Source organism: Schistocerca americana, chromosome 6 (genome assembly GCF_021461395.2).
Source record: "Schistocerca americana isolate TAMUIC-IGC-003095 chromosome 6, iqSchAmer2.1, whole genome shotgun sequence".
NCBI lineage: Eukaryota > Metazoa > Arthropoda > Insecta > Orthoptera > Acrididae > Schistocerca > Schistocerca americana.
In genome coordinates this window covers 254524738-254547461 of record NC_060124.1, presented here as the reverse complement: position 1 = coordinate 254547461, position 22724 = coordinate 254524738, and the positions used below count along the sequence as shown (strand labels likewise).

Sequence of the window (22724 nt, the reverse complement as noted above, 5' to 3'; positions counted from 1 at the left end):
CACGGTTTCAGAAAATATGATTCGTGTGAAACACAATTAGCTCTTTACACTCATGAAGTAATATGTGCTATCGACAGGGGATGTCAAATTGATTCCATATTTTGAGATTTCCAGAAGGCTTTCAACATCGTTCCTCATAAGCGTCTTCTGACCAAACTGCATGCCTACGGAGTATCGCCTCAGTTGTGCGACTGGATTCATGATTTCCTGTCAGAAAGGTCACAGTTCATAGTAATAGACAGAAAGTCATCGAGTAAAACAGAAGTAATATCCGGCGATCCCCAAGGAAGTGTTATAGGCCCTCTATTGTTCCTGATCTATGTTAACGACAAAGGTGACAATCTGAGTAGCCGTCTTAGATTGTTTGTTTGCAGATGATGCTGTCATTTACCGTCTTGTAAAGTCATCAGATGATCAAAACTACTTGCAAAATGATTTAGATAAGATACCTGTATGGTGCGAAAAGTGGCAATTGATCCTGAATAAGGAAAAGTGTGAAGTTATTCACATGAGTACTAAAAGAAATCAGCTATCTTTCGATTACGCAAAAGTCACATAAATTTGAAGGCTGTAAATTCAACTAAATACTTAGGGATTACAATTACAAATAACCTAAAATGGAACGATCACATAGATAATATTGTGGGTAGAGCAAATCAAAGACTGCGATTCATTGGAAGAACACTTAGAAAGTGGAACAGGTCTACTAAAGAGATTGCTTACACCATGTTGTCCGCCCTATTCTGGAGTATTGCTGTGCTGTATGGGATCTGCATCAGGTGGGACTGACAGATGACATCGAGAAAGTACAAAGAAGGGCAGCTCATTTTGTATTATCGCGAAATAGGGAAGACAGTGTCACAGACATGATACGTGAATTGGAGTGGCAATCATTAAAACAAAGGCATTTTTAGTTGCGACGGGATCATCTTCTCATGAAATTTCAATCACCAGTTTTCTCCTCTGATTGCGAAAACATTCTGTTGGCACCCACCTACATAGGTAGATATGGTCATCACGACAAAATAAGAGAAATCAGGGCTCACACAGAAAAACTGAAGTGCTCGTTTTTCCCGCATGCTTTTTGAGAGTGGAACGGTAGAGAGACAGCTTGAAGGTGGTTCACTGAACCCTCTGCCAGGCACTTTATTGTGAATAGCAGAGTAATCACGTAGATGTAGATGTAGATGTATATGTAGAGAAATGAAATAAATTATTGCTTGAGCTTCAATACAAATTTCCTTAATACAGCACAGAGACATCATGTGATCTTAAGAATTTGAAAACATTTTTTAATGGAGAGTTTTTCAGTCTTTACAAACGACGACTGAATTATGTAACATTGGACACAGTGCAAAAACAGTCAAGAGATGTGGCAGCGAGTAGAAATGAAAAATATTACTTACATTAACATTATTGTTCAGTCTCTAGAAATATAAAAAGTATTTCATCTTCTATTTTATATTTTGCATTTTTGTACCACATTTCCATTTATTGTGAATATTCTCATTTTCTTATAATCAGCAATTAAAAACAAAAGTATGATATTTTATTAAAATATTATGTAAATAAGTTACACAGAACTGCAACCAGTCACGTTTTTGAATAATTATGTTTTATTCCATGAATCGGTTTTCGAACCTTTTCAGGTTCATCTTCAGATGGTTTCAGGAAGTTACATCATTACTGCTAGCATAATGCCGGGTGCTGGCCTGTGACAGCATTACGCTAGCAGTAATGATGTAACTTCCTGAAACCACCTGAAGGCGGACCTGAAAAGGTTCGAAAGCCAGTTCATGGAATAAAACATAATTATTCAAAAAAGTGACTGGTTGCAACTCTGTATAATTTATTTACATTCAATATACAGTCACAGTTCTAAAATTTCTGTAATGGAAAGCATAAAATATTATGATTCATTATATGTTAATTCACATCTGTATTTGTTAATGAATATGGAATACAAATAAAAACGTAACTGTTATTCATAGTGACATTCAAACCATCAACATTACAATTACGAGACTTGTTTTATGTAATGAGGTACCAGCAATTATGGTAATCAGTTAGAAATGTTTGTACTTAACAATGCTCAGAAATATTTATCTGCAATGGGGTTTCTCACCATTTTTTGAGGGGGGGGGGGGGGGGGGCTGCATCATACTGCTTTAAGAAACTGATGCCTGAACATTAACCTTCAAATCCCATATGTATGAAGGAAATTGAAGAGGGCAGAGAAGTCCTTAAGATCCCCTTTAAGCTAGTTTATGTCTCTATGTCTCTCTCTTGTTCCCATATAATTCCACCAATCTACCTGCATGCAGACTTCACAGTTCCCCTGTTCTACATCTACATACATACTCCGCAATCCACCATACGGTGCATGGCACAGGGTACCTCGTACCACAACTAGCATCTTCTCTCCCTGTTCCACTCCCAAACAGAATGAGGGAAAAATGACTGCCTATATGCCTCTGATGAGCCCTAATCTCTTTATCTTATCTTTGTGGTCTTTCCGTGATATATAAGTTGGCGGCAGTAAAATTGTACTGCAGTCAGCCTCAAATGCTGGTTCTCTAAATTTTCTCAGTAGCGATTCATGAAAAGAACACATCCTTTCCTCCAGAGACTCCCACCCAAGTTCCTGAAGCATTTCCGTAACACTCGCGTGATGATCAAACCTACCAGTAACAAAAATAGCAGCCCACCTCTGAATTGATTCTATGTCCTTCCTCAATCCAACCTGATAGGGATCCCAAATGCTCAAGCAGTACTCAAGAATAGGTCGTATTAGTGTTTTATAAGCGGTCTCCTTTACAGATGAACCACATCGTCCCAAAATTGTACCAATGAACCGAAGATGACTATCCGCCTTCCACACAACTGCCATTACATGCTTGTCCCACTTCATATCGCGATGCAATGTTATACCCAAATATTTAATCGACGTGACTGCGTCAAGCGCTTCACTACTAATGGAGTATTCAAACATTACGGGATTCTTTTTCCTATTCATCTGCATTAATTTACATTTATCTATATTTAGAGTTAGCTGCCATTCTTTAGACCAATCACAAATCCTGTCCAAGTCATCTTGTATCCTCCTACAGTCACTCAACGATGACACCTTCCCGTACACCACAGCATCATCAGCAAACAGCAGCACATTGCTATCCACTCTATCAAAAAAATCATTTGTTGTTGTTGTTGTGGTCTTCAGTCCTGAGACTGGTTTGATGCAGCTCTCCATGCTACTCTATCCTGTGCAAGCTTCTTCATCTCCCAGTACCTACTGCAACCTACATCCTTCTGAATCTGCTTAGTGTATTCATCTCTTGGTCTCCCTCTACGATTTTTACCCTCCACGCTGCCCTCCAGTACTAAATTGGTGATCCCTCGATGTCTCAGAACATGTCCTACCAACCGATCCCTTCTTCTAGTCAAGTTGTGCCACAAGCTCCTCTTCTCCCCAATTCTATTCAATACCTCCTCATTAGTTATGTGATCTACCCATCTAATCTTCAGCATTCTTCTGTAGCACCACATTTCAAAAGCTTCTATTGTCTTCTTGTCTAAGCTATTTATTGTCCATGTTTCACTTCCATACATGGCTACACTCCATACAAATACTTTGAGAAACGACTCCCTGACACTTAAATAAATACTCGATGTTAACAATTTTCTCTTCTTAAGAAACGCTTCCCTTGCCATTGCCAGTCTACATTTTATATCCTCTCTACTTTGACCATCGTTAGTTATTTTGCTCCCCAAATAGCAAAACTCCTTTACTACTTCAAGTGTGTCATTTCCTAATCTAATTCCCTCAGCATCACCCGACTTAATTCGACTACATTCCATTATCCTCGTTTTGCTTTTGTTGATGTTCATCTTATACCATCCTTTCAAGACACTGTCCATTCCATTCAACTGCTCTTCCAAGTCCTTTGCTGTCTCTGACAGAATTACAATGTCATCGGCGAACCTCAAAGTTTTTATTTCTTCTCCATGGATTTTAATACCTACTCCGAACTTTTCTTTTGTTTCCTTTATTGCTTGCTCAATATACAGATTGAATAACATCGGGGATAGACTACAACCCTGTCTCACTCCCTTCCTAACCGCTGCTTCCCTTTCATACCCCTCGACTCTTATAACTGCCATCTGGTTTCTGTACAAATTGTAAGTAGCCTTTCAATCTCTGTATTTTACCCCTGCCACCTTCAGAATTTTAAAGAGAGTATTCCAATCAACATTGTCAAAAGCTTTCTCTAAGTCTGCAAATGCTAGAAACGTAGGTTTGTCTTTCCTTAATCTTTCTTCTAAGATAAGTCGTAGAAGAAAGAAAAAATCATTTATGTAGATAGAAAACAATAGCGGACCTACCAGCCTTCCCTGGGGCACTCCAGATGATAACCTCACCTCCGATGAACACTCACCGTCGAGGGCAACGTACTGGGTTCTATTACTTAAGAAGTCTTCGACTCACTCACATATTTGGGAACCAATCTCATATGCTCGTACCTTAGTTAGGAGTCTGCAGTGGGGCACCAAGTCAAACGCTTTCCGGAAGTCAAGGAATATGGCATCCGTCTGATACCCCTCATCCATGGTTCACAAGATATCATGTGAAAAAAGGGCGAGTTGCATTTCGCAGGAGCGATGCTTTCTAAAGCAATGCTGATGCATGGACAGCAACTTCTCTGTCTCAAGGAAATTCATTACATTCGAACTGAGAATATGTTCGAGAATCCTGCAACAAACCGATGTTAAGGATATTGGTCTGTAATTTGGAGGATCCATCCTTCTACCCTTCTTATATACAGGCATCCCAGTCACTCGGGACTTTACGTTGGGCAAGAGATTCGCGATAAATGCAAGCTAAGTAAGGAGTCAATGCAGTAGAGTACTCTCTGTAAAACCGAATTGGAATCCCATCAGGACCTGGTGATTTATTTATTTTCAGCCCATTCAGCTGCTTCACAACCCCAGGGATGTCTATCACTATGTCCCCCATATGGAAATCTGAACGAGATTCAAACGGCGGTATGTTTGTACGATCCTCCTGCTTGACAGATTTCTCGAATGCTAAATTTAAAATTTCAGCTTTCGTTTTGCTGTCTTCCATTGCCAGGCCAGACTGATCAGTGAGTGACTGGATGGAAGCCTTCATCCCGCTTACCAATTTTACATAAGACCAGAATAAACTCACATTTCAACATCAAACCTATGCAACAAAATACAGATAGTTTCAAAAAGAACATACACATTACAGAGTATTATGTTGACAAAACTATCAAACACTGCCCCATGGCTGAGTTATTGGATGAATGAATACACTGCCAAGTTTATATTCATCAATCCTAGATGACAGTTTCTTGACTGTTGTCACATGTTGCAAAATGGCTACTACTCAGCACAAATCATTCTGTGTTCTCAAGTTTTCTCAGGTTGACATACTTGTGGTACCAAACTGATCCTCCAAATGGATGGAACATTCACACATGGTATCAATACTTTATAGACACAGGATGTGAATGTAAACGAAAGAACCCTTGCCACCCATGTTTACAACAAAAAATTGCACAAATTCAAATGGAGAGTTCTACAAAAACAATTTGGTGCATTTTAAGATGTCAGTTAGTTATAAAGTTGTAAAAATTATAGCTTTTACACTCTCTACATCAAACAACAAACACAAACATATGGCCGACAAGCTTCAGAATGCTACTGACGGTAATAAAACTTTTACTCAATGCATAGTTTTCAGTGATCAAGCACCTTCCCACATTAGAGAGAAAAAAACAAATATAGTGTACAAATCTGGGGCCCACAGAACCCATGTGCACACACTGAACACGTACAAGGTTCACCCGAAGTCAATGTGGTTTGCCCAGTACCCCATTCGCCTGTTTACAGCCCATTCTCCTTTAATGGAAACATGGTTACCATTCACCAGTGTCTTAGTATGTTACAAAATTGGTTGTTAGCAAGGCTGAATGAGGACAATTTCATTTTTCAACAAGATGGGGCACCCCCTCACTGGAGTCACCAACTGCGTGAATATCTGAACGATACTCTACCTAGCAGCTGGATTAGTTGTCAGACAGGCAGTGACTTAGCACTTCTCAGCTGGCCTCCAAGTTCACCAGATTTAATGCCCTCTGACTTCTTCTTGTGGCACTTCAGTAAGAACAATATTGATGCACCAATACTACCACAAAATCTAGAATAGCTGAAGAACCGGATCCATACTGCCATAACATCAGTGATAATGGACATTCTTGCCCAAGTATGGGAAGAATTCGAGTATCAATGCTATATTGATCAAGTCACTGTTGGAGGACATATTAACATCACTAATCTAACTTTAGGGACCTGTAAATATGTGTCCCAAGTTTCACAATTGTACGTCTTACAATTTATTAAATATATGCATTCAAAAAATGTATATTCCTTTTGAAACACCCTGTAATATACCATTTTCACATCATCCTAATCTTTTGCTTTTCTAGAATGCTCACCTGTGATGCTAAAGAGAAATTTGGTCCAGGCGAGCGTTTCTTGTTGGGCGCAGGAGGAGCATTGTTGGCAGCACCGCCAGATTGGGAACCTTTCCGTTTCCGCCTCTTGTTTGCTGGTCGCTGTGACTCTGCGTGCAAGGAAAATGTTAATAAGTATTCGAATTTGAAAATACATATGATAATCATGTATTATATTTTACTTGGCAATATGAATGAGGATTGCAATCAGACAGTTCTCATGTAATGGCTGAAGATGGGTTAAACACTGAAAAAACAAATTAACTCAGAACCATGTTCCCTCAAAAATAACAAGAAACTAGTTGGTGTTGAATATGAACTGAAATTTAAATCAAACGTATTACGAGAATCTCCATTTGTGAACTAAAGGTTGACACAGTTCAGATCAGATTGTTTTGAGGGAAGACTATTTGTAGATGGTGCTATATGCACGGTTGCAGTTCAATGGCAGAAAGACTTCTTTTACTGCTGTGCTTTGATATACTGGAAAAGATAAGGTTGCAGTTTAACATAATATTGACAGAGAGCTAGTTAGAGATGGAGCTGGACAAACAGCAATGCAACAATTTCCTCAGCCACTCACTCATTACCTTAGATAATCTACAGACATCACAGGAAAGTTGTTTAGATAACCCTTTTTTTTTTAACAGGGGTCACAGATCAGACAAGGAAACAACATTTTTCTTCAGTTCTGTAAAGCCAACTGAACCATTTGAGCACAATGTGACTTAATCTTTGGAGAAACATATCATAACTAAAGCATAAACTCTAGGATTATACATCCATGGAGATAGCAGAGTGAAAATATCACAAAATGAAAGAGAAGGTGGAAAGCTTAAGAGGAGCGCAGAGGAAACAGATTGCATAAAGAAGGCGAGAAATAAAGTAAGGTGAAATTTCCCACTGAACTTTTCTGAGAAGTTTTAACCGTTAAGTGATGTATTGATAGACCACTGATATCTGGCATTCATAGGTTAGTGGACCATCAACTGAGATACCTGCCTCAAGAATCGAGATTTGACCTACAAAACTCCAGTGAGGCTATCATCCTGAATACGAAGAACTAGCACACCTGTGAGCAGGAATATGGCAGTTTCTTACTTTGTAAGTGTGTGCAAGAAAACAAAATACTCTGGCAAATGTAAAATATCTTGCCGGAGTTTGAAAGCCCCAATTTCAGTCTTTCGTAAGTAGTGGTGTAACAAATAACAACAATGATGGAAATTCCTGGAGGATGCATCATGTTAAATAAGGAAAGGCAATAATTCACCTGTAGCAGACTGAAGTGTGGAACACAGAAACACGTAACAGAAAACAGCTTTCACACTAGCTTTCAAGTAACAGCTATCTTTCTAGCCCAAGTACAAACATTCACACTCACAAACATTCACACACACAACCACACAGACACCCAAATCCACATGACTTGAGTCTTGCCGTGCCTAAAGGAATGTTCGTTTGGGTGACTGTGTGGCTGCGTGCGTGAATGAGTGTACTATGGCTAGAAAAGTAGCTAATGCTAGTGTGAATAGCATAATTACAAAGATACATCATTGTGAAGTAACAGCCTTAGCTCCACTATTGGAAATCAATGAACTGTGCAGATGACAAGTGTGTAAACTAAGTGCAGTGCTGACACATTGATTGGTAATCACTATTTCTTCATGATGCTCCTTATTTATAGCTACTTAGAAATATCACAGTGACAGCAGCATATGCTAATGAGCACAGGCCAAGGAAAAGATTACTGATAGTTACAGATTGCTGTTCCCTCCTTCCTCACAAGCAGCTTCTAATCAAATTGCATGCCTAAGGAGTACTGTCTCTGTTCAACAACTCAATTCGTGAATTCCTGCCAGAAAGGTAATAGCTTACAGTAACTGACAAAAAGCCGCTGATTAAGAGAAAACTGACAGAATCTAAAACCACCAAAGAAAGGTGCCACTTTCCCACAAAAGTAGAGAAATGACTGAAAGCCACAAAAATTTCGAAATACATTTTTAAAAAGGACTTGGGGCATAAAATGCAACAAACACAAATATGGACAACAAGCAACAACAACTGGAGTTTAACAGATGAGTCTGGACTGGTTGATTTGCTCTTTACTGTCTTTTAGATCTACATTATCTTCTTTTTCAGATCTGGAAAATGAACTGCTGATGCAGAGTGCTCAGTATCATTTTTTTCTACTCCTTACATTATTTTCTAAAGAGAGCTTTGAAGCTAATTTAATGAGGTACGTATATCTTTAAATTTTCTAATTCTTAATACAAGTTGATATAGTAACTACATACTGTCCATTGCAAATCAATTAAAAAGAAAAAAAACAAATGAGAATCTCAGCAGATGAATGTTATCAGATTTGTATCTTCCCACAAATAAAATTCTTTGTGTTTGTTTGTTTGTGTGTGTGTGTGTGTGTGTGTGTGTGTGTGTGTGTGTGTTAGTTCACAGTCCAGAAACCTGGGTGGTTGATTATAACAGAACCTTTCATTTAACCTTATGAGACTTGTTTACTTTTATGCACGACATTGCTGATGAGAAAGTTAGAATACATAACAGGTACAGATGAAAATCACAAGGAAAAACTTACTTTTGACGAAAGTAAGTAATGACAACTAAGTTCAGATTTTACACACAGAGTACCCACTTGAAGAGAAAGCTGTGAAATAATCACATAAAACTTTATGCTTACATGTGTCAAGTTCATACAGCACACTTTGAGAAAGTCACAGAGTATGTTGTGAGAGCACAGGCAAGCACTGGAAGTAGGAAATATGAAATATAAAATAATTTTCATTTTTCCCCATATTTCTTTGCTCTGTCTTCATAATATACCATCAACATATCAAGAAATGAAGTACCAATACTTCACTCTACATAATTTGTATCACAACAACTACGGAAAGGATGACACGTTCAGTTGCAGACAGGAAAAAAAAAGAAGAAGAAGATACACACTAAGCTTTTAGCCAAAGCCTTCTTCAGAAAAGAAAACAAACACACACTTTCACACAAGCCTGCATACCTCACCCACACATAACTGCTATCTCTACCCACTATGGCCAGAATGCAGAATGTGCCTGCTTGTGTGAATGTGTTTGTGCTTCCTTTCCTGAGGAAGGCTTTGGCCTACAGTTTAGTGTGTAACAGACTTCTTGTTGTGCCTATCTGCAACTCAACATGAGTAGCAATCTATCCTTTTCATATTCCAGACTGGACTTTCCATTGTTTAATCTGTATCAGAGGTTTATGTTACACACGACTTAAAATAAGTGCCTTGTGACATCCATTGACCAGACACCTCTGTGTTGTTAACTGCACAACACAGCTGATGTTGCACCCTCAGAGAAACCAGCCAAGATGAATCTACCTCTCTTACCCGGCGGGGCAACCATCCTCTGCCACTTCTGGAAGAGTGTGGTCTTGAGACAGTCTCGCGGACTGAGCGCATAAGCTTTGTGCCGCGACATCAGCTCCTGCATGGGCTCCAAGATCACACATAGCTGCAACACATACAAATTACTGTGTACATGTGCCTATGGGGCTTTAATCCTTGCACAATTCTATCATTATGTGTTACGATACATAAAATATATTACACAGCTGATATCTAACAAAAAAAATGAAGTTCATCATAACAACTGGCCGAGGAACACGTCTTGGGCATACTTTGACATTTCCACAATTAACATACTTTTGCTTGCTGAGCAAAACAAATCAGAAATGAAGCAGTGTGGCAAAATTCTCTTACAAATTAATTATTTTTCACACAGTGTTAAACTAATATGAAAACAAGAAAAAGTAATATTTTTGCCCTTAAGATGCACACAGAGACAGTCTATCCAAAATCTTTTCAACATCTAAGGTTTCAGCAAACTAAACACAGAACAGTACTACAACTACACAGTTATTATCTTTCTGCTCTTGGTTCTTGTTTTCCTTCTTATCCTTCATCTTCTAGAACTTTAAGTAAATGAATTGCAAAACTGTAAGGCAATGTTACCTTCGTTAAATTTTTTGAATTATATTCACTCTTCACAAACCTCAGAAACATGCCTTGTGCTTTGTCCACCTAGTCTTTTCTTCTTTTGAATGAGAATGATGCATTATATTTGGGTATTTCCATGATACCTGCATGTCTCATCTGGCAACATTACTTCAACAGATACATTATCTCCAAGAATGTAAAGCATCTGTTGTTCGCTTTAACAGTGCTAAGAGATTATTATTATTATTATTACTACTGCTGTTAAGTAGAGTAAAGATTAATCCACAATTTACTTTATTTATAATGCAGCAGTGGAACAAATACAATATATTATCAGTGTGCCAATGATTACATCAGACTTGCGGATCAGAATAGATCACTGCAGTGTACGTTCATTCTGAATAAAATCACTGTCATTCTGGAGAATAATATGAAGAGGTTACAAATCTTAAGTAGTTACAGTCACACAGAGACAGAAAACCATTTAAATCTATGCAACCAATAGTATTTATATACTTACCCTGAGGTAGTTGAGCGTTGAATTTGTGATGCCCTGCCGTGTGATGTTCTTCGATAGCTGGTCCAGCATTCCCGGGTCCTGCTGGGAGTGCATTCCAACTACAGTTCGAGGCACCAATTCACGATGTGTCCGTACAGCGAAATGCCACGACTTGATGCGCATCAAGTCGTCAAACGTGAACTCCAGGATGAGTCTGCCTTCCGTGCACACCTGTACAGCAACCGGTGCCTACTCAACAATAAATTACCTGCCATCAATGGAATGCTCCACATCATATTGGCAGCAGAAAGCCTTCAACCAATGTGATTCAACCTGGTACAATTATAGAATTCACCTAGATGTAGTGAATGGCTAGTGGTGAAAGGCCAATATGCCCGAGAATCAACTGTCAGGTGAATTCTACAAACAATAACCATGAAAGCCTGCATGATTTAATATGGTGCAGTTTATTTGAATTTAAAAATCCTGATGTACTGTCAATAGTTGTTATGCCCTTGTCTGTAACAAAATACTGTGTGAACTTTAAGATTATCTACAGATATTAGCTCACAGCTTGTTGCAAATGAAGATGTCACATCAAAAAGGTATGTTTCAAGTAAAAAAAAAGTCTGAAGTGCATAAGTGAATACAGATGCTGTTCATTATGGACTGTCTGTTACTGTGACTACAACTGTCTGGTGGCCAACAAAAAAAGCTTAATAGTCAGAAACTAAATGAACTGGACAGAATCTTAGTTACAACACTCACCTATTACTCAGTGTTTAGCACACATTACACCAATGTACTTCTACAACATGAAAAATTGAAATCTACTCCATTTATTTCCTAGAAGCAATATTTATGTGGAGGTGAGAGGGAGGTGTGATGCAGTAAGGCCTTCAGGTTTCTATTTCAGTGTCTACATCATCTAGCATGTAGCATCAACTGAAGAGACTAATCATCTGTCTTTACCATTACAACACTACCATCATTATCACTAATTCTACAACATAATTTGTTCATTTATCTTCCATTCTATGCCTTCACACCATATCCATCGGGTTAGAAATTATGTCTTACAGTATATCAGAGCACATGTGCATGCTTTCTGTTTTCTCTTTATTGATTACCTGCCATGAAGTCTGTAAAACTGAGTGGTCACAGACAGTAAAAACATTCTGGCAACAAGCAGTTTTCAGCTGGAGACCTTGCTGCACAGAAACTTGCTTCACTGCTGTCCAATAACTGGGAGTTCACAATTCTAAAGGTGGGAACTCACCCTTCAATGATTCTCCCCCCCCCCTCCCCTGCATACTAAGCCTCTGCCACATCTTCCAATATCTCCCCCCCCCCTACTTCCTCATACTCTTCACATCTTACAGCTCTTTTTTCCTTGTTTATTTTCATATTTTGGCATGTCTTTTTTTCTATTTCTTCTTTTTTAAAATCAATATTCTGCTCTTTTGAATGCATGTAATGATCCCCTGATTCACCGACTATTTTTTCTCCAATGCCACCTCATGCCCTTCATAAAAAATGTCAGTATCGCCTGGTACATTTCAGGGAACAATTGTTAAATGCTTCGCCCGCATCTCATGGTCGTGCGGTAGCGTTCTCGCTTCCCACGCCCGGGTTCCCGGGTTCGATTCCCGGTGGGGTCAGGGATTTTCTCTGCCTCGTGATAGCTGGGTGTTGTGTGCTGTCCTTAGGTTAGTTAGGTTTAAGTAGTTCTAAGTTCTAGGGGACTGATGACCATAGATGTTAAGTCCCATAGTGCTCAGAGCCATTTTTTTTTTTTTGTTAAATGCTTCATTTTCCCAAGTTAATTAAGAAAAAAGATTGTGAAACTTCACAAATTATGTGAAAATACTAGCAGTAATTACGGAATTTTTTACCCATCACAGCATATTCATTAACGCTGATGTAGAGGTTGTAGAGTGATGAACTGATACTAAAAGATTATTTTGCAAGTGCAAATAAGGAAGAGCTTCACGATGAGATTACATTTCTTTTGGAGACTGTAGATATGGTGCTGCAATACACAGGGTATGTAGGAGTAGAAATTAAGTGTTAACAAATATTTTTGACACTTCTTAAACCTTCGAGCTCAAAGCAGAAACTGTTGATGGCATACGCAATCAACAAGCAACAGTCATCATCATCTTTTAACCATACCCATATGCCTGAGTGTGAACAGTCCCTTCCATCTTTGCTTGTCTAGGGCTCTTATATGGTGCTTGTCTTGGGAGACTAATAAAGGCTAAGGGTATGAAGCCTTACAGAAATGCCTCCGCAGCATTAAGGCTTAGCAAGCCAACAGGAGGGTAATTACACCTGCTTTTGAAAGTAAAAAGACCCTCACAAATCTTAAATGCTATCAACAAATAATTTCATTAAAATATCAGAGACTGTCTGTCATTACCTAAACCTGAATAACATTTCCATATTTAAAAACAGTTTTCAAAAATTTTCTCATATCATATACTGCTACACTTGAGTTTCAGCAAATGATTCTCTCTAATATTACAGAAAAAACAACATAAAATCTTTACTAGCCAGGCATCAAAATCAGTATATATGTATCACATATCTAATAATGTACCTTTGTGAACATTGGTTTCCCATGGTGCGTCACCATTGTGCACTGATCGCAGTCCAGAGTAATACTTGTATTGTGGAAGGACTCCTTAGGATGTTTCAAATTATAATACAGCTCTGTCACACCACCTTCAAAGATACTCCGAAAGTATCTTGGTATAAGTGTCCTACCTATAGCTGAAACACAAAGTTTACTTTCAGTTAGCTGTAAGTAACTCATAGGCACCCGTGAAAAAAACCTTCAAGTCACAGTGTGTAATCTTACTGGCAATGAATAAATACAATGACATCAATAACAATATCTATCAACTTCTTCCTGCATATGAAATCATTAAGAGTCTAACATAACATGCAGTATTTTTCATAGTCATGAAATGATATACGAGAACATGAACAAGTTCTATGTGCTAGTATATTTTTGTACTTTTTTTGACATCCCACAAATCCTACTGTAGATATACTTACTGTATCTCTTGGGCCCATCCTCTAAACAAAATGTTAGCGTGAGCGTGGCATCGTCTTCAAAAAACTCAGTGGCAAAGGCATCCCACCAGAGATTATCACTCTCCTGTTGAGAAGAAGAAAAGAAACTACATTAATACCCATAACTTACATCAAACAATGTAAATGTGGCAGTACTGTGCAAATTCCTCTATCAGTTAGATAATAACTACAAATCTACATTTAAGTGTGCCAGCCACAAAGGAAATTATTAGAATGGCCGTGGAGGAAGCAAGATACAAGTCAGGAAAGTTTCATAAATGTTAATATTTCATATACAAAATATATTAGCATTTTACACCTTTGTAAAGATTTCTTATACATTCTTCAGTCTAGTTGTTTTCCAGTCAACAACTGAAAATTTGACTAACATAAAATTTACATGGGACTGGACATCCAACCACATTTAGCACAGTTCCCTCTTGAAGGAACCGTTCTTATATTTGCCGGGAATGATACAAGTGAAAGTAATGCCATTTAGCTTATAACTGATGTTTTGCACTCCACTGGTGCATCATCTTTCACACTGTGGTAAAAACAGTATTTTTTACATCCATGTGAACAGTAATGACATGATCTTTCTGTCTTTTGTTGAAGGAAGAAGATTACAATTGTAAGAGTCAGGTAACAAAGAAACCTCAACAGGAAAATCAGAGTCATCACACTGCAACTGGTATATGTCAAATTTCTGTTGCACTGCATCACACTTATGACGCGTAAATGACGACACATATTATCCTACTGGTACTTGACAAATCTCCCGGCAGCAGGTTTACATGAAATTGTAGTAGCTTCATAATTATATTTTTACATAAAATTAAACAACATGATATATGCAGCATCTGTTGACAACACTCTTGGGAATAACAGTATCTTAAAAAATATCCACAAATAGATAAAAATCAATATACTCTTCATGTTGACAGGATGCTAAATCTTAACTTTTCTTCATTTCAAAAATTTTGCATGCTGGTTCTTACGTACACAATGTAACAGCAAGGACAGATTAATAATTTCCTAGGTCCCAATCAATTCTGCAAGGAAGCCACTGTTTCCAATTGAAGAACTTGTGGGTATATATCAAAAATATTCAAACCAGCTACATAACAAGTTAAGAACTGGAGGTACCTTTAACACTGTGCAGTCAGTCGGTGTCAGATAAATTTTTGTATGTACAAAAGGCAAAACGATGAGATAGTTATGTAGTTATCCTGCAGAACTGTGTCACTTAGGATCTATTGAAGAAATATTAGCATATCAATTCTTGTGTAAAATTATTACATATTTTAGTTTTTCTAATGTGTTTCACATCCCAGTCTCTGGGGAAAAAAACCAGTATAACTTACCTCACTGAACTGAGTGAATAGTCATCATCTCAGTACTACTGTTTCAGTTAGGTCACATGTAGGCAATCCTAACACTATGTGAAGGCCTTGCTTTGTTCCAACTTCTATCTAGAAACTAATAGTCTTTAGTCAAACTACGATCTTTCGTCAACTGGTGATCCATCAGTTTGTTAGTTGTCAAGTCTGGTATTACATATCGCCAGCTCCCCAACAACAAAATTCGCCCTGTTGGAAAGGTGAACCTACTAATAGTCTGTAGTCAAACTACGCTCTTCTGTCAATTGGTGATCCATCAGTTTTTTAGTCATCAAGTCCGGTGATACATATCTCCAGCTCCCTAACAACAAAATTCACCTTGCTGGAAGGGTGAACCTTATAAAGATGATCACTTTCAGCCAGCAGTGAAAACCACAGGAAACAAGGTGCACAGAGTGCACACAAAGTCGGCACATAACGAATGCAGACCCAGGTTCTGAGATGACCCCATCTGCACTATGTTGAGGCTCTTGGCTTGCGCTACACTCATACTGGAATACTTATGTCAGCAACACAGATTTATCTCCCTGCATCTTGTGAGACACTGTGGGAGATGGTTGAGCATTACCTCTACTGCAAACCTCCAGTCAGTGTGTCACCAACAGTCTTGTGGCACTGTGTAGCTCACAGGCATCACTGTGAATGAATGCTGTGCAGTCTGCCAGAATGATCTGGTCACAGGCCAGAAGGGGTGTCACTGTGTTACAGCATGCATATGTAGGTGTAACTAATATATGCCGAAGTATTGCCTGGCACAGTCTTTAGTCAGCATTGTCACCTCAGCCTCTGTGGCCACTGGGAACTGTTATTTAAAATATATCACATTCTCTTCTGTGATAAAACTATGGTTTACACTTAAAGAACAGCAGTCTCTGTCACCTGAGAAAACAAAAACACTATCACCACTACCTCATGTTATTCAAACAACAGCTGCAGAACGTTGCCTTTGTGTTGACAATCAGGCACAGTCTTACATCAACAGCATGGGGATCTTTGCTCCTTCATAAAAACAAAATAATGAGGCCATTCTCCTGCTCACAATGCAGCAAAACAAGTCACGAATTTCAACGTTTTGGAAATACAGTCCCCCCCCCAACTTTTTCCCGAAAGTTGATCTCCTTCTCTACTTTGCAACTCTGATAACTCACTTGTTTTACTTGACAGAGTAGTGAATGAAAGGTATATAGGCAACTCTTCAGTCCTGTCATGGAACAACTTCACCAATATGTGTCACACTGCATCAAGAACATAGTTATAGCAACGTGACTCTACCATTAACTTAATTTTTCGTGCAGCTTGCTCGAATCTATGAGACAGGATACTCCCAGCATTTCATGACAAACAAGAGTAATTCTTGTCTCAGAACAAAATGCCAAGGTATCAGTTCCAAACATTCATGACAGCTAGTTCTGAAAATGGAACTTGAAAATACTGTTCTTCAAACATGGGTAATAATTGTGACGAAGTAATTCTGCATGCAGCAAATTCTCTAGTTATTTCCAGAAACATTTGATGGAGTTATGGTCGTGGCTTAAGAGTAAGCTATCCCACCATTTCCATCCTATTTCCTTGCAAAGCTTGGAGAAGTACTTCATCCAGCCTGAGTCAAAAGTCAATAGAGACATTTTCTTGAAATGTAGGCAAATCACTTCAGTTCCCTGTTACTGTGTTTTCTTGGACCGGTCATATAGTATGACCAACACTGGGCAATGAACTGGGTAGTACCACAAAGTCCCAACGATGATCCACAACACAAAAATATGGTGAGTTTATTGCAACTCTGAAGTGCTATTCCAATCACTGCTTTACAGAATGTGTATGATAGCTAGATTTGTTGTCTCCCTGCAAGTGCATTCCCACTTCAGGAGGAGTGGGACATTGTCTTAGCGCAAATGCAAAGTTACAGTGACAACGAAGATGTATCGTGCATTCCCTTATGAAGTAGTCCTAACTACATCATACACAATAACCACTCCCATTGGCTCACTGTGTGTGCCTTATAGTGTGTCTCTTTAGTCCCATGCAGTTAACACAATACACACTTGTCCACAAAGTACAGTATAAGTCATAGTGGGAAGTACTGCATTTATGTCCAGTTGGAATAGAGAGGACAATCTTCTGCTGCTGACTGTAATAATATTTTGCTAAGGATGTGCTTTATCTTCTGGATCACTCACTCTTTCATTATAGTGCAAACTGGTATGATGCATTTTCTCACCACGTTACTACCTCCAAGTGTATATGAAACATTTTGTGGGTTAAAACGATTTTCCACTTTCAGCAACTTACAATATTTTTAAATGAATATTTATTTATTTCATCATTCATCACACTAACAGCTGATTTTTTCCCATCATAAAGTTATTCCTAAAGTATCCAAATAACAAGCAATAACATTGGTGTACTGGTGATTAAAGAAACTTGCACAAATTCGACAACACTGTGTCAACTGTGCCTAAATCACTTAATGTGCTTAAGAGAATGATAAAGTGGTCATCTGTTGATGGCCTAAGAAGCTGAAAACTGGTCCTAAGGTAAAAACACAATAGTTGAAGAACATCAAGGAAGTGTTCCTTTTTTCATTATCACTGCTGCTGTTGTCTGCAATCCGAAGATTGGTTTAACAGCAAACTACCTTGCACAAATCTTCTCGCACAAGGGCATTCCGACTGCAGCCTCCATCCACCTGACCCTGCCTGCTGTATTCAAGCACTTGTCGCCCACGAGAAAGTTTATACTCACGCATCCCTTTACCGCCAACTTTCATATTCATTGTGTGACGCATTCCCACTTTATTCGTCACCATTCTCCAGCAGAGCCCGAGCAGAATTCGATCAAACCATGGTTCACATGGCTCTGCGCACTATGGGACTTAAATACTGAGGTCATCAGTCCCCTAGAACTTAGAACTACTTAAACCTAACTAACCTAAGGACATCACACACATCCATGCCCGAGGCAGGATTCAAACCTGCGACCGTAGCGGTCACGCGGTTCCAAACTGAAGCGCTTAGAACCGCACGGGCACACCGGCCGGCCGATCAAACCATGGTCGGCAGGGTTACTCTCTTTGTGAACTCTAACTTTTCAGTTTATAACGTCATTTTCAGCTTCGTGGGATGCACTAAAATATGCACTGAGTTGATGAAACTCAGACGTCCTCTTGCCTGGAGTAGCATAGAAACTCTACATGGCATGGACTCAGCAAATCGCTGGATGTCCCCTATAGACATAGTGAGCCATGCTGCCTCTACAGTCGTCCAGTCCATTATTGCGGCAGTGTTGGCGGTGCAGGATGTCGTGCATCAACTGACCTCTCAATTATGACCAATAAATGTTCGATGGGATTCATGTCAGGCGATACGGTGGCCAAATCATTCGCGCGAAATGTAAAAAATATTCCTGAAACAAATCGTGGACAATTGTAGCCTGGCGACATGGCGCATTGTCATCCATAACATTACGTCCATGAATGACTGCAAATGATCTCCAAATAGCCGAACATAACAACTTCCAGTCAATGGTCGGTTTAGTTGGACCAGAGGACCCTTTCTATTCCAATGTAGACACAGCCCACACAATTAGAGCCACCACCAGCATGCATAGTATCTTCATGACTAGCTTCAATGGCTCCGTGGAGTCGCGCTACACTCGAACCCTACCATCAGCTTTTTCCAACTGAAATCGAGACTCATCTGCCCAGGCTAAGGTTTTCCAGTCGTCTAGGGTCCAACCGATATGGCCACGCACCCAAGAGTGGCGCTACAGGCGATGTCGTGCAGTTAGCAAAGGCACTCGCGTCGGTCGCTTGTTACCATAGCCCATTAACGCCAAATTTCGCCGCATTGTCTTAATGGATACATTACTCGTATGTCCACACTGACTTCTACGGTTATTTCACGCAGTGCTTCTAGTCTGTTAGCACTGACAAACTACGCAGACGCCCCTGCTCTCGGTCGTTAAGGGAAGGCCGTCAGTGCACTACCCTTTTACACCTTGTCTACAGGACACTACCGTAATCTGTATACGTTCATATCGCTATCCTATGACGTGTCACCTCATTGTACGCGGCACGATGTGTAAACCTTTGTTGTTACATTAATCATTATTAGACTTTGCAGTGAATTTCAAATTTACCTTCTTTTTCAGCAACGGCACTTCATAAATTTCGCTGTCTGACGATGAATCCACGTGTAAGACTGCTTCCGGCGGCCCCTACGAGGCCAATAGTATTGCACAATAATATTGAGCAGTATTATTAACGTTCTCCCTGGACTGCTCAATAATATTATGCAATAAGCGGAATGTTGGACAAAAAACGTGCTGCTCCCGTAATAATTGCTCTACGTTATCGCAAGCACAAAGAAAGGCCGATGAAAAACTGTTTCAAGGAGTGTCCAAGACGGAAACATGTTAGGAGATTTGAGCTTGAAAAAAAAAAAAAAAAAACACCAAACTGTCATGACTTCTTATGGGTTGGGGTTGGTAGTCCAACATTTGGTACGTTACTGGAAACAGTTCTCCCATGACGGTGGCGTCCTCATAAACAGGTACTTACCACCACCCCCCCTCCCTCCTCCACGGATAGATATCTGCAGACACCATATGCCAGTCAGCAAAAAAAACAATAATACGATAAGAGACGCATCAAGTCAGCGCTTATGTATTGGCTATATCTTGCTACTGGCAATTCTTTCAAAGACTTGAAATTTATAAGCGCAGTTTCACCTAGCAGTATTTGAGATATAGCTGTCGAAATGTGTCATGCAATAATACGTGCACTAAAGGATTATGTTCGGTTAAATAATGTACACATAAGGATAAATATCTATGTATCCTTATGTTTGTAACTTTGCATTCATCAATTTTTTAAATTGGTTCAAATGGCTCTGAGCACTATGGGACTCAACTGCTGTGGTCATCAGTCCCCTAGAACTTAGAACTACTTAAACCTAAGGACATCATGCACATCCACGCCCGAGGCAGGATTCGAACCTGCGACCGTAGCAGTCGCACGGTTCCGGACTGCGCGCCTAGAACCGCGAGACTACCGCGGCCGGTAATTTTTAAAAAAAATATATCTTCCTCCGTGGCCATTCCCTATATTTTCCGAGCAACAAATCATAGGATTCATTATTCTTAACACTTCTGTTTTTGTAATCATCTACCGTAACATCCCACAGTGCTGGCAATGATTTATACATTTCGATGCTTTCTACTCATAATGCTCTATCGTCCTGTTTTGAACTAATTTTCCGGTAATTTCCAAGAAGCATTGCATGTAGAGGTCGCGGCCTCACTCCGGTCGACTCTCATAGGTGCAAATACGGATATCGTTTTCGGCGTTGACAACGGAACGTCATATTAACGCTGTTTACGTGTTTATAGCAACCGATGTAGTATCAAGTTCGAATTGTCTTACGCGGCAAAAGTTAATTCCCTCTACTGCGTAGCGCAGACAATTGTTTACAGTTTCGTTGGGAGTATGGGTTGATGGCAAACCAGGATCTGAGGAGATGCGTCGACTGTCAATGGAGTGCGACTCTCTAAGAAGACCGCCGATGTGGAGTTCCTCTTTCAGTTGCGCCGTACAAAATGCAAGAAAAGAACTTCCATCAAGGAAAACACATGGTTTCGTAGTTTACCAACGAGAGGAGTATCGTTAAAGTGTTGTGCTGGCTAAAGAACCACTGCGTCAGAAACTGAAGAGTCAGTTTTTCTCGTGAGGTATGCAACGATATTGTCACGAATGGCACGGTCCCTATCGGTAAGAAAATTTTAGTGACCCTTAAAAAACACTTCATTCTGCCGGAAAGTTATAAATTACGGCTGGAAGCCTTAGAAAACTTTGAAAAAGGAAGGCATAGATCAAGAATTTACGAATTATTCCATTGAATATCTCTCTTGCGACAATTCGATGGTCCAAATCAAGAATAGTGAGCGGTTGTAGAACTCTCTGAAATGCTCAGTTAAGAGAGAGGGCCAACCGGGAGACAACACGAACAATGTATCCTCCAGTACCTAAACTTTCACAATTTACGGATGTCTGGCAAAACTGTTCCTTGTGACACTGCCGAAATTTGTGAGAGGCATATCAAGAGTGCATCCTGGCCATGGAAATGAAAAGAGGACTGCTCCCAGCTGCCTATACCATCCACGAAATTATCCACGCCGAAAATGTGGCTGACGAGTAAAGTAAGTGAAATTAGTAGTTCCTTTCGTAAATAACTTTGTTACGAAACGCTCGTCAGTTTTAGTTGCTCATGTCAACGCTGTAATCAGAATTCAGATTTGCCGCCTCTAGAGTCGCACTTTCGATATATAATACTCGGATGCAGACTGCTACTTCGATATGCAACTCTTCTTGAAATTACCAATTTTCCACATAACAACCACCGCAGTATAATGAGTACAGTCACGACACTCTGGTGTGAAAGTTGTTACCGTTTGACAGCTTGAGCGATACTAGCGCTCCGAGCGGCGAGAAAGCAGTCATATGCACCGTAAGGATAATGTCTGTTTTTAATTAGTTTCTATTTAATTACGGGAATAGATGTTATCTTTGCGTTGCATGCGTTAGTAAATTACCAAGAGACACAGATTACTGTGTAACACATGTAAAAACAACCGATCACACTGATTCAGTGAAGTAAGCTACAACTCATTCACGAAGAAATACTTTCGAATATGCCCGCCCGGCTAACCGCGCGGTCTAACGTGCTGCTTCCCGAGCGGGAAGGCGATCGGGTCCTCGGCGGCCTCCGTCAGGCGGCCCACTGGGGGCCGAACTGCACAATACCCCTGGGATCGGTGTTGGGCGGTGAAGAAGCCGTTTCTAGGTTCCCGGTTCAATACACACTTTCAAATATGCCTATATTTGCAGCTTATTCCACTGAAAGGAAGAGATTATAAACACATTTCATGCATGAGAAGCATATATTTCTGTTGTTTGTGTCGCTGTCACCAGAGTCACTTTCCTTGACGTACATTTTTTTATGAAGTTCAATGATTCGCCCTTTCTTACACTTTCTAATACACGAATGATTCTTTGAATGTAAGTACTTTTGCTTCAAAAGCGAATGTGTTGAAGGTTCTTGCCGGGTGTCTCTCAGATATAGCAACAATTGTGGAACTGGTTTCCGCTGTGTTGGAAAAGTTTTATTGCTTTTGCCGATTTATTATCATCTCTGTGTGGTTTTCTCTTAAGCTACAAT

General features: G+C 39.6%; 1 protein-coding gene across 6 annotated transcripts in view; it reads right to left on the bottom strand.

Annotated features, from left to right (window-relative positions):
- The window catches only part of LOC124619301 (LIM domain-binding protein 2), an 800176-nt gene that overhangs the window by 15999 nt on the left and 761453 nt on the right, over nt 1–22724 (bottom strand). For 3 of the 6 annotated variants that reach the window (XM_047145589.1, XM_047145593.1, XM_047145595.1), the window contains exons 5-9: nt 14093–14195; nt 13632–13804; nt 11051–11278; nt 9913–10045; nt 6522–6649 (exon numbers count right to left, since the gene is read on the bottom strand). In XM_047145589.1, the coding sequence (XP_047001545.1) occupies nt 6522–6649; nt 9913–10045; nt 11051–11278; nt 13632–13804; nt 14093–14195 (765 nt within the window). The remainder of the gene's footprint in view (nt 1–6521; nt 6650–9912; nt 10046–11050; nt 11279–13631; nt 13805–14092; nt 14196–22724) is intronic. The other 3 variants (XM_047145592.1, XM_047145591.1, XM_047145594.1) reach the window with 3 other exon arrangements.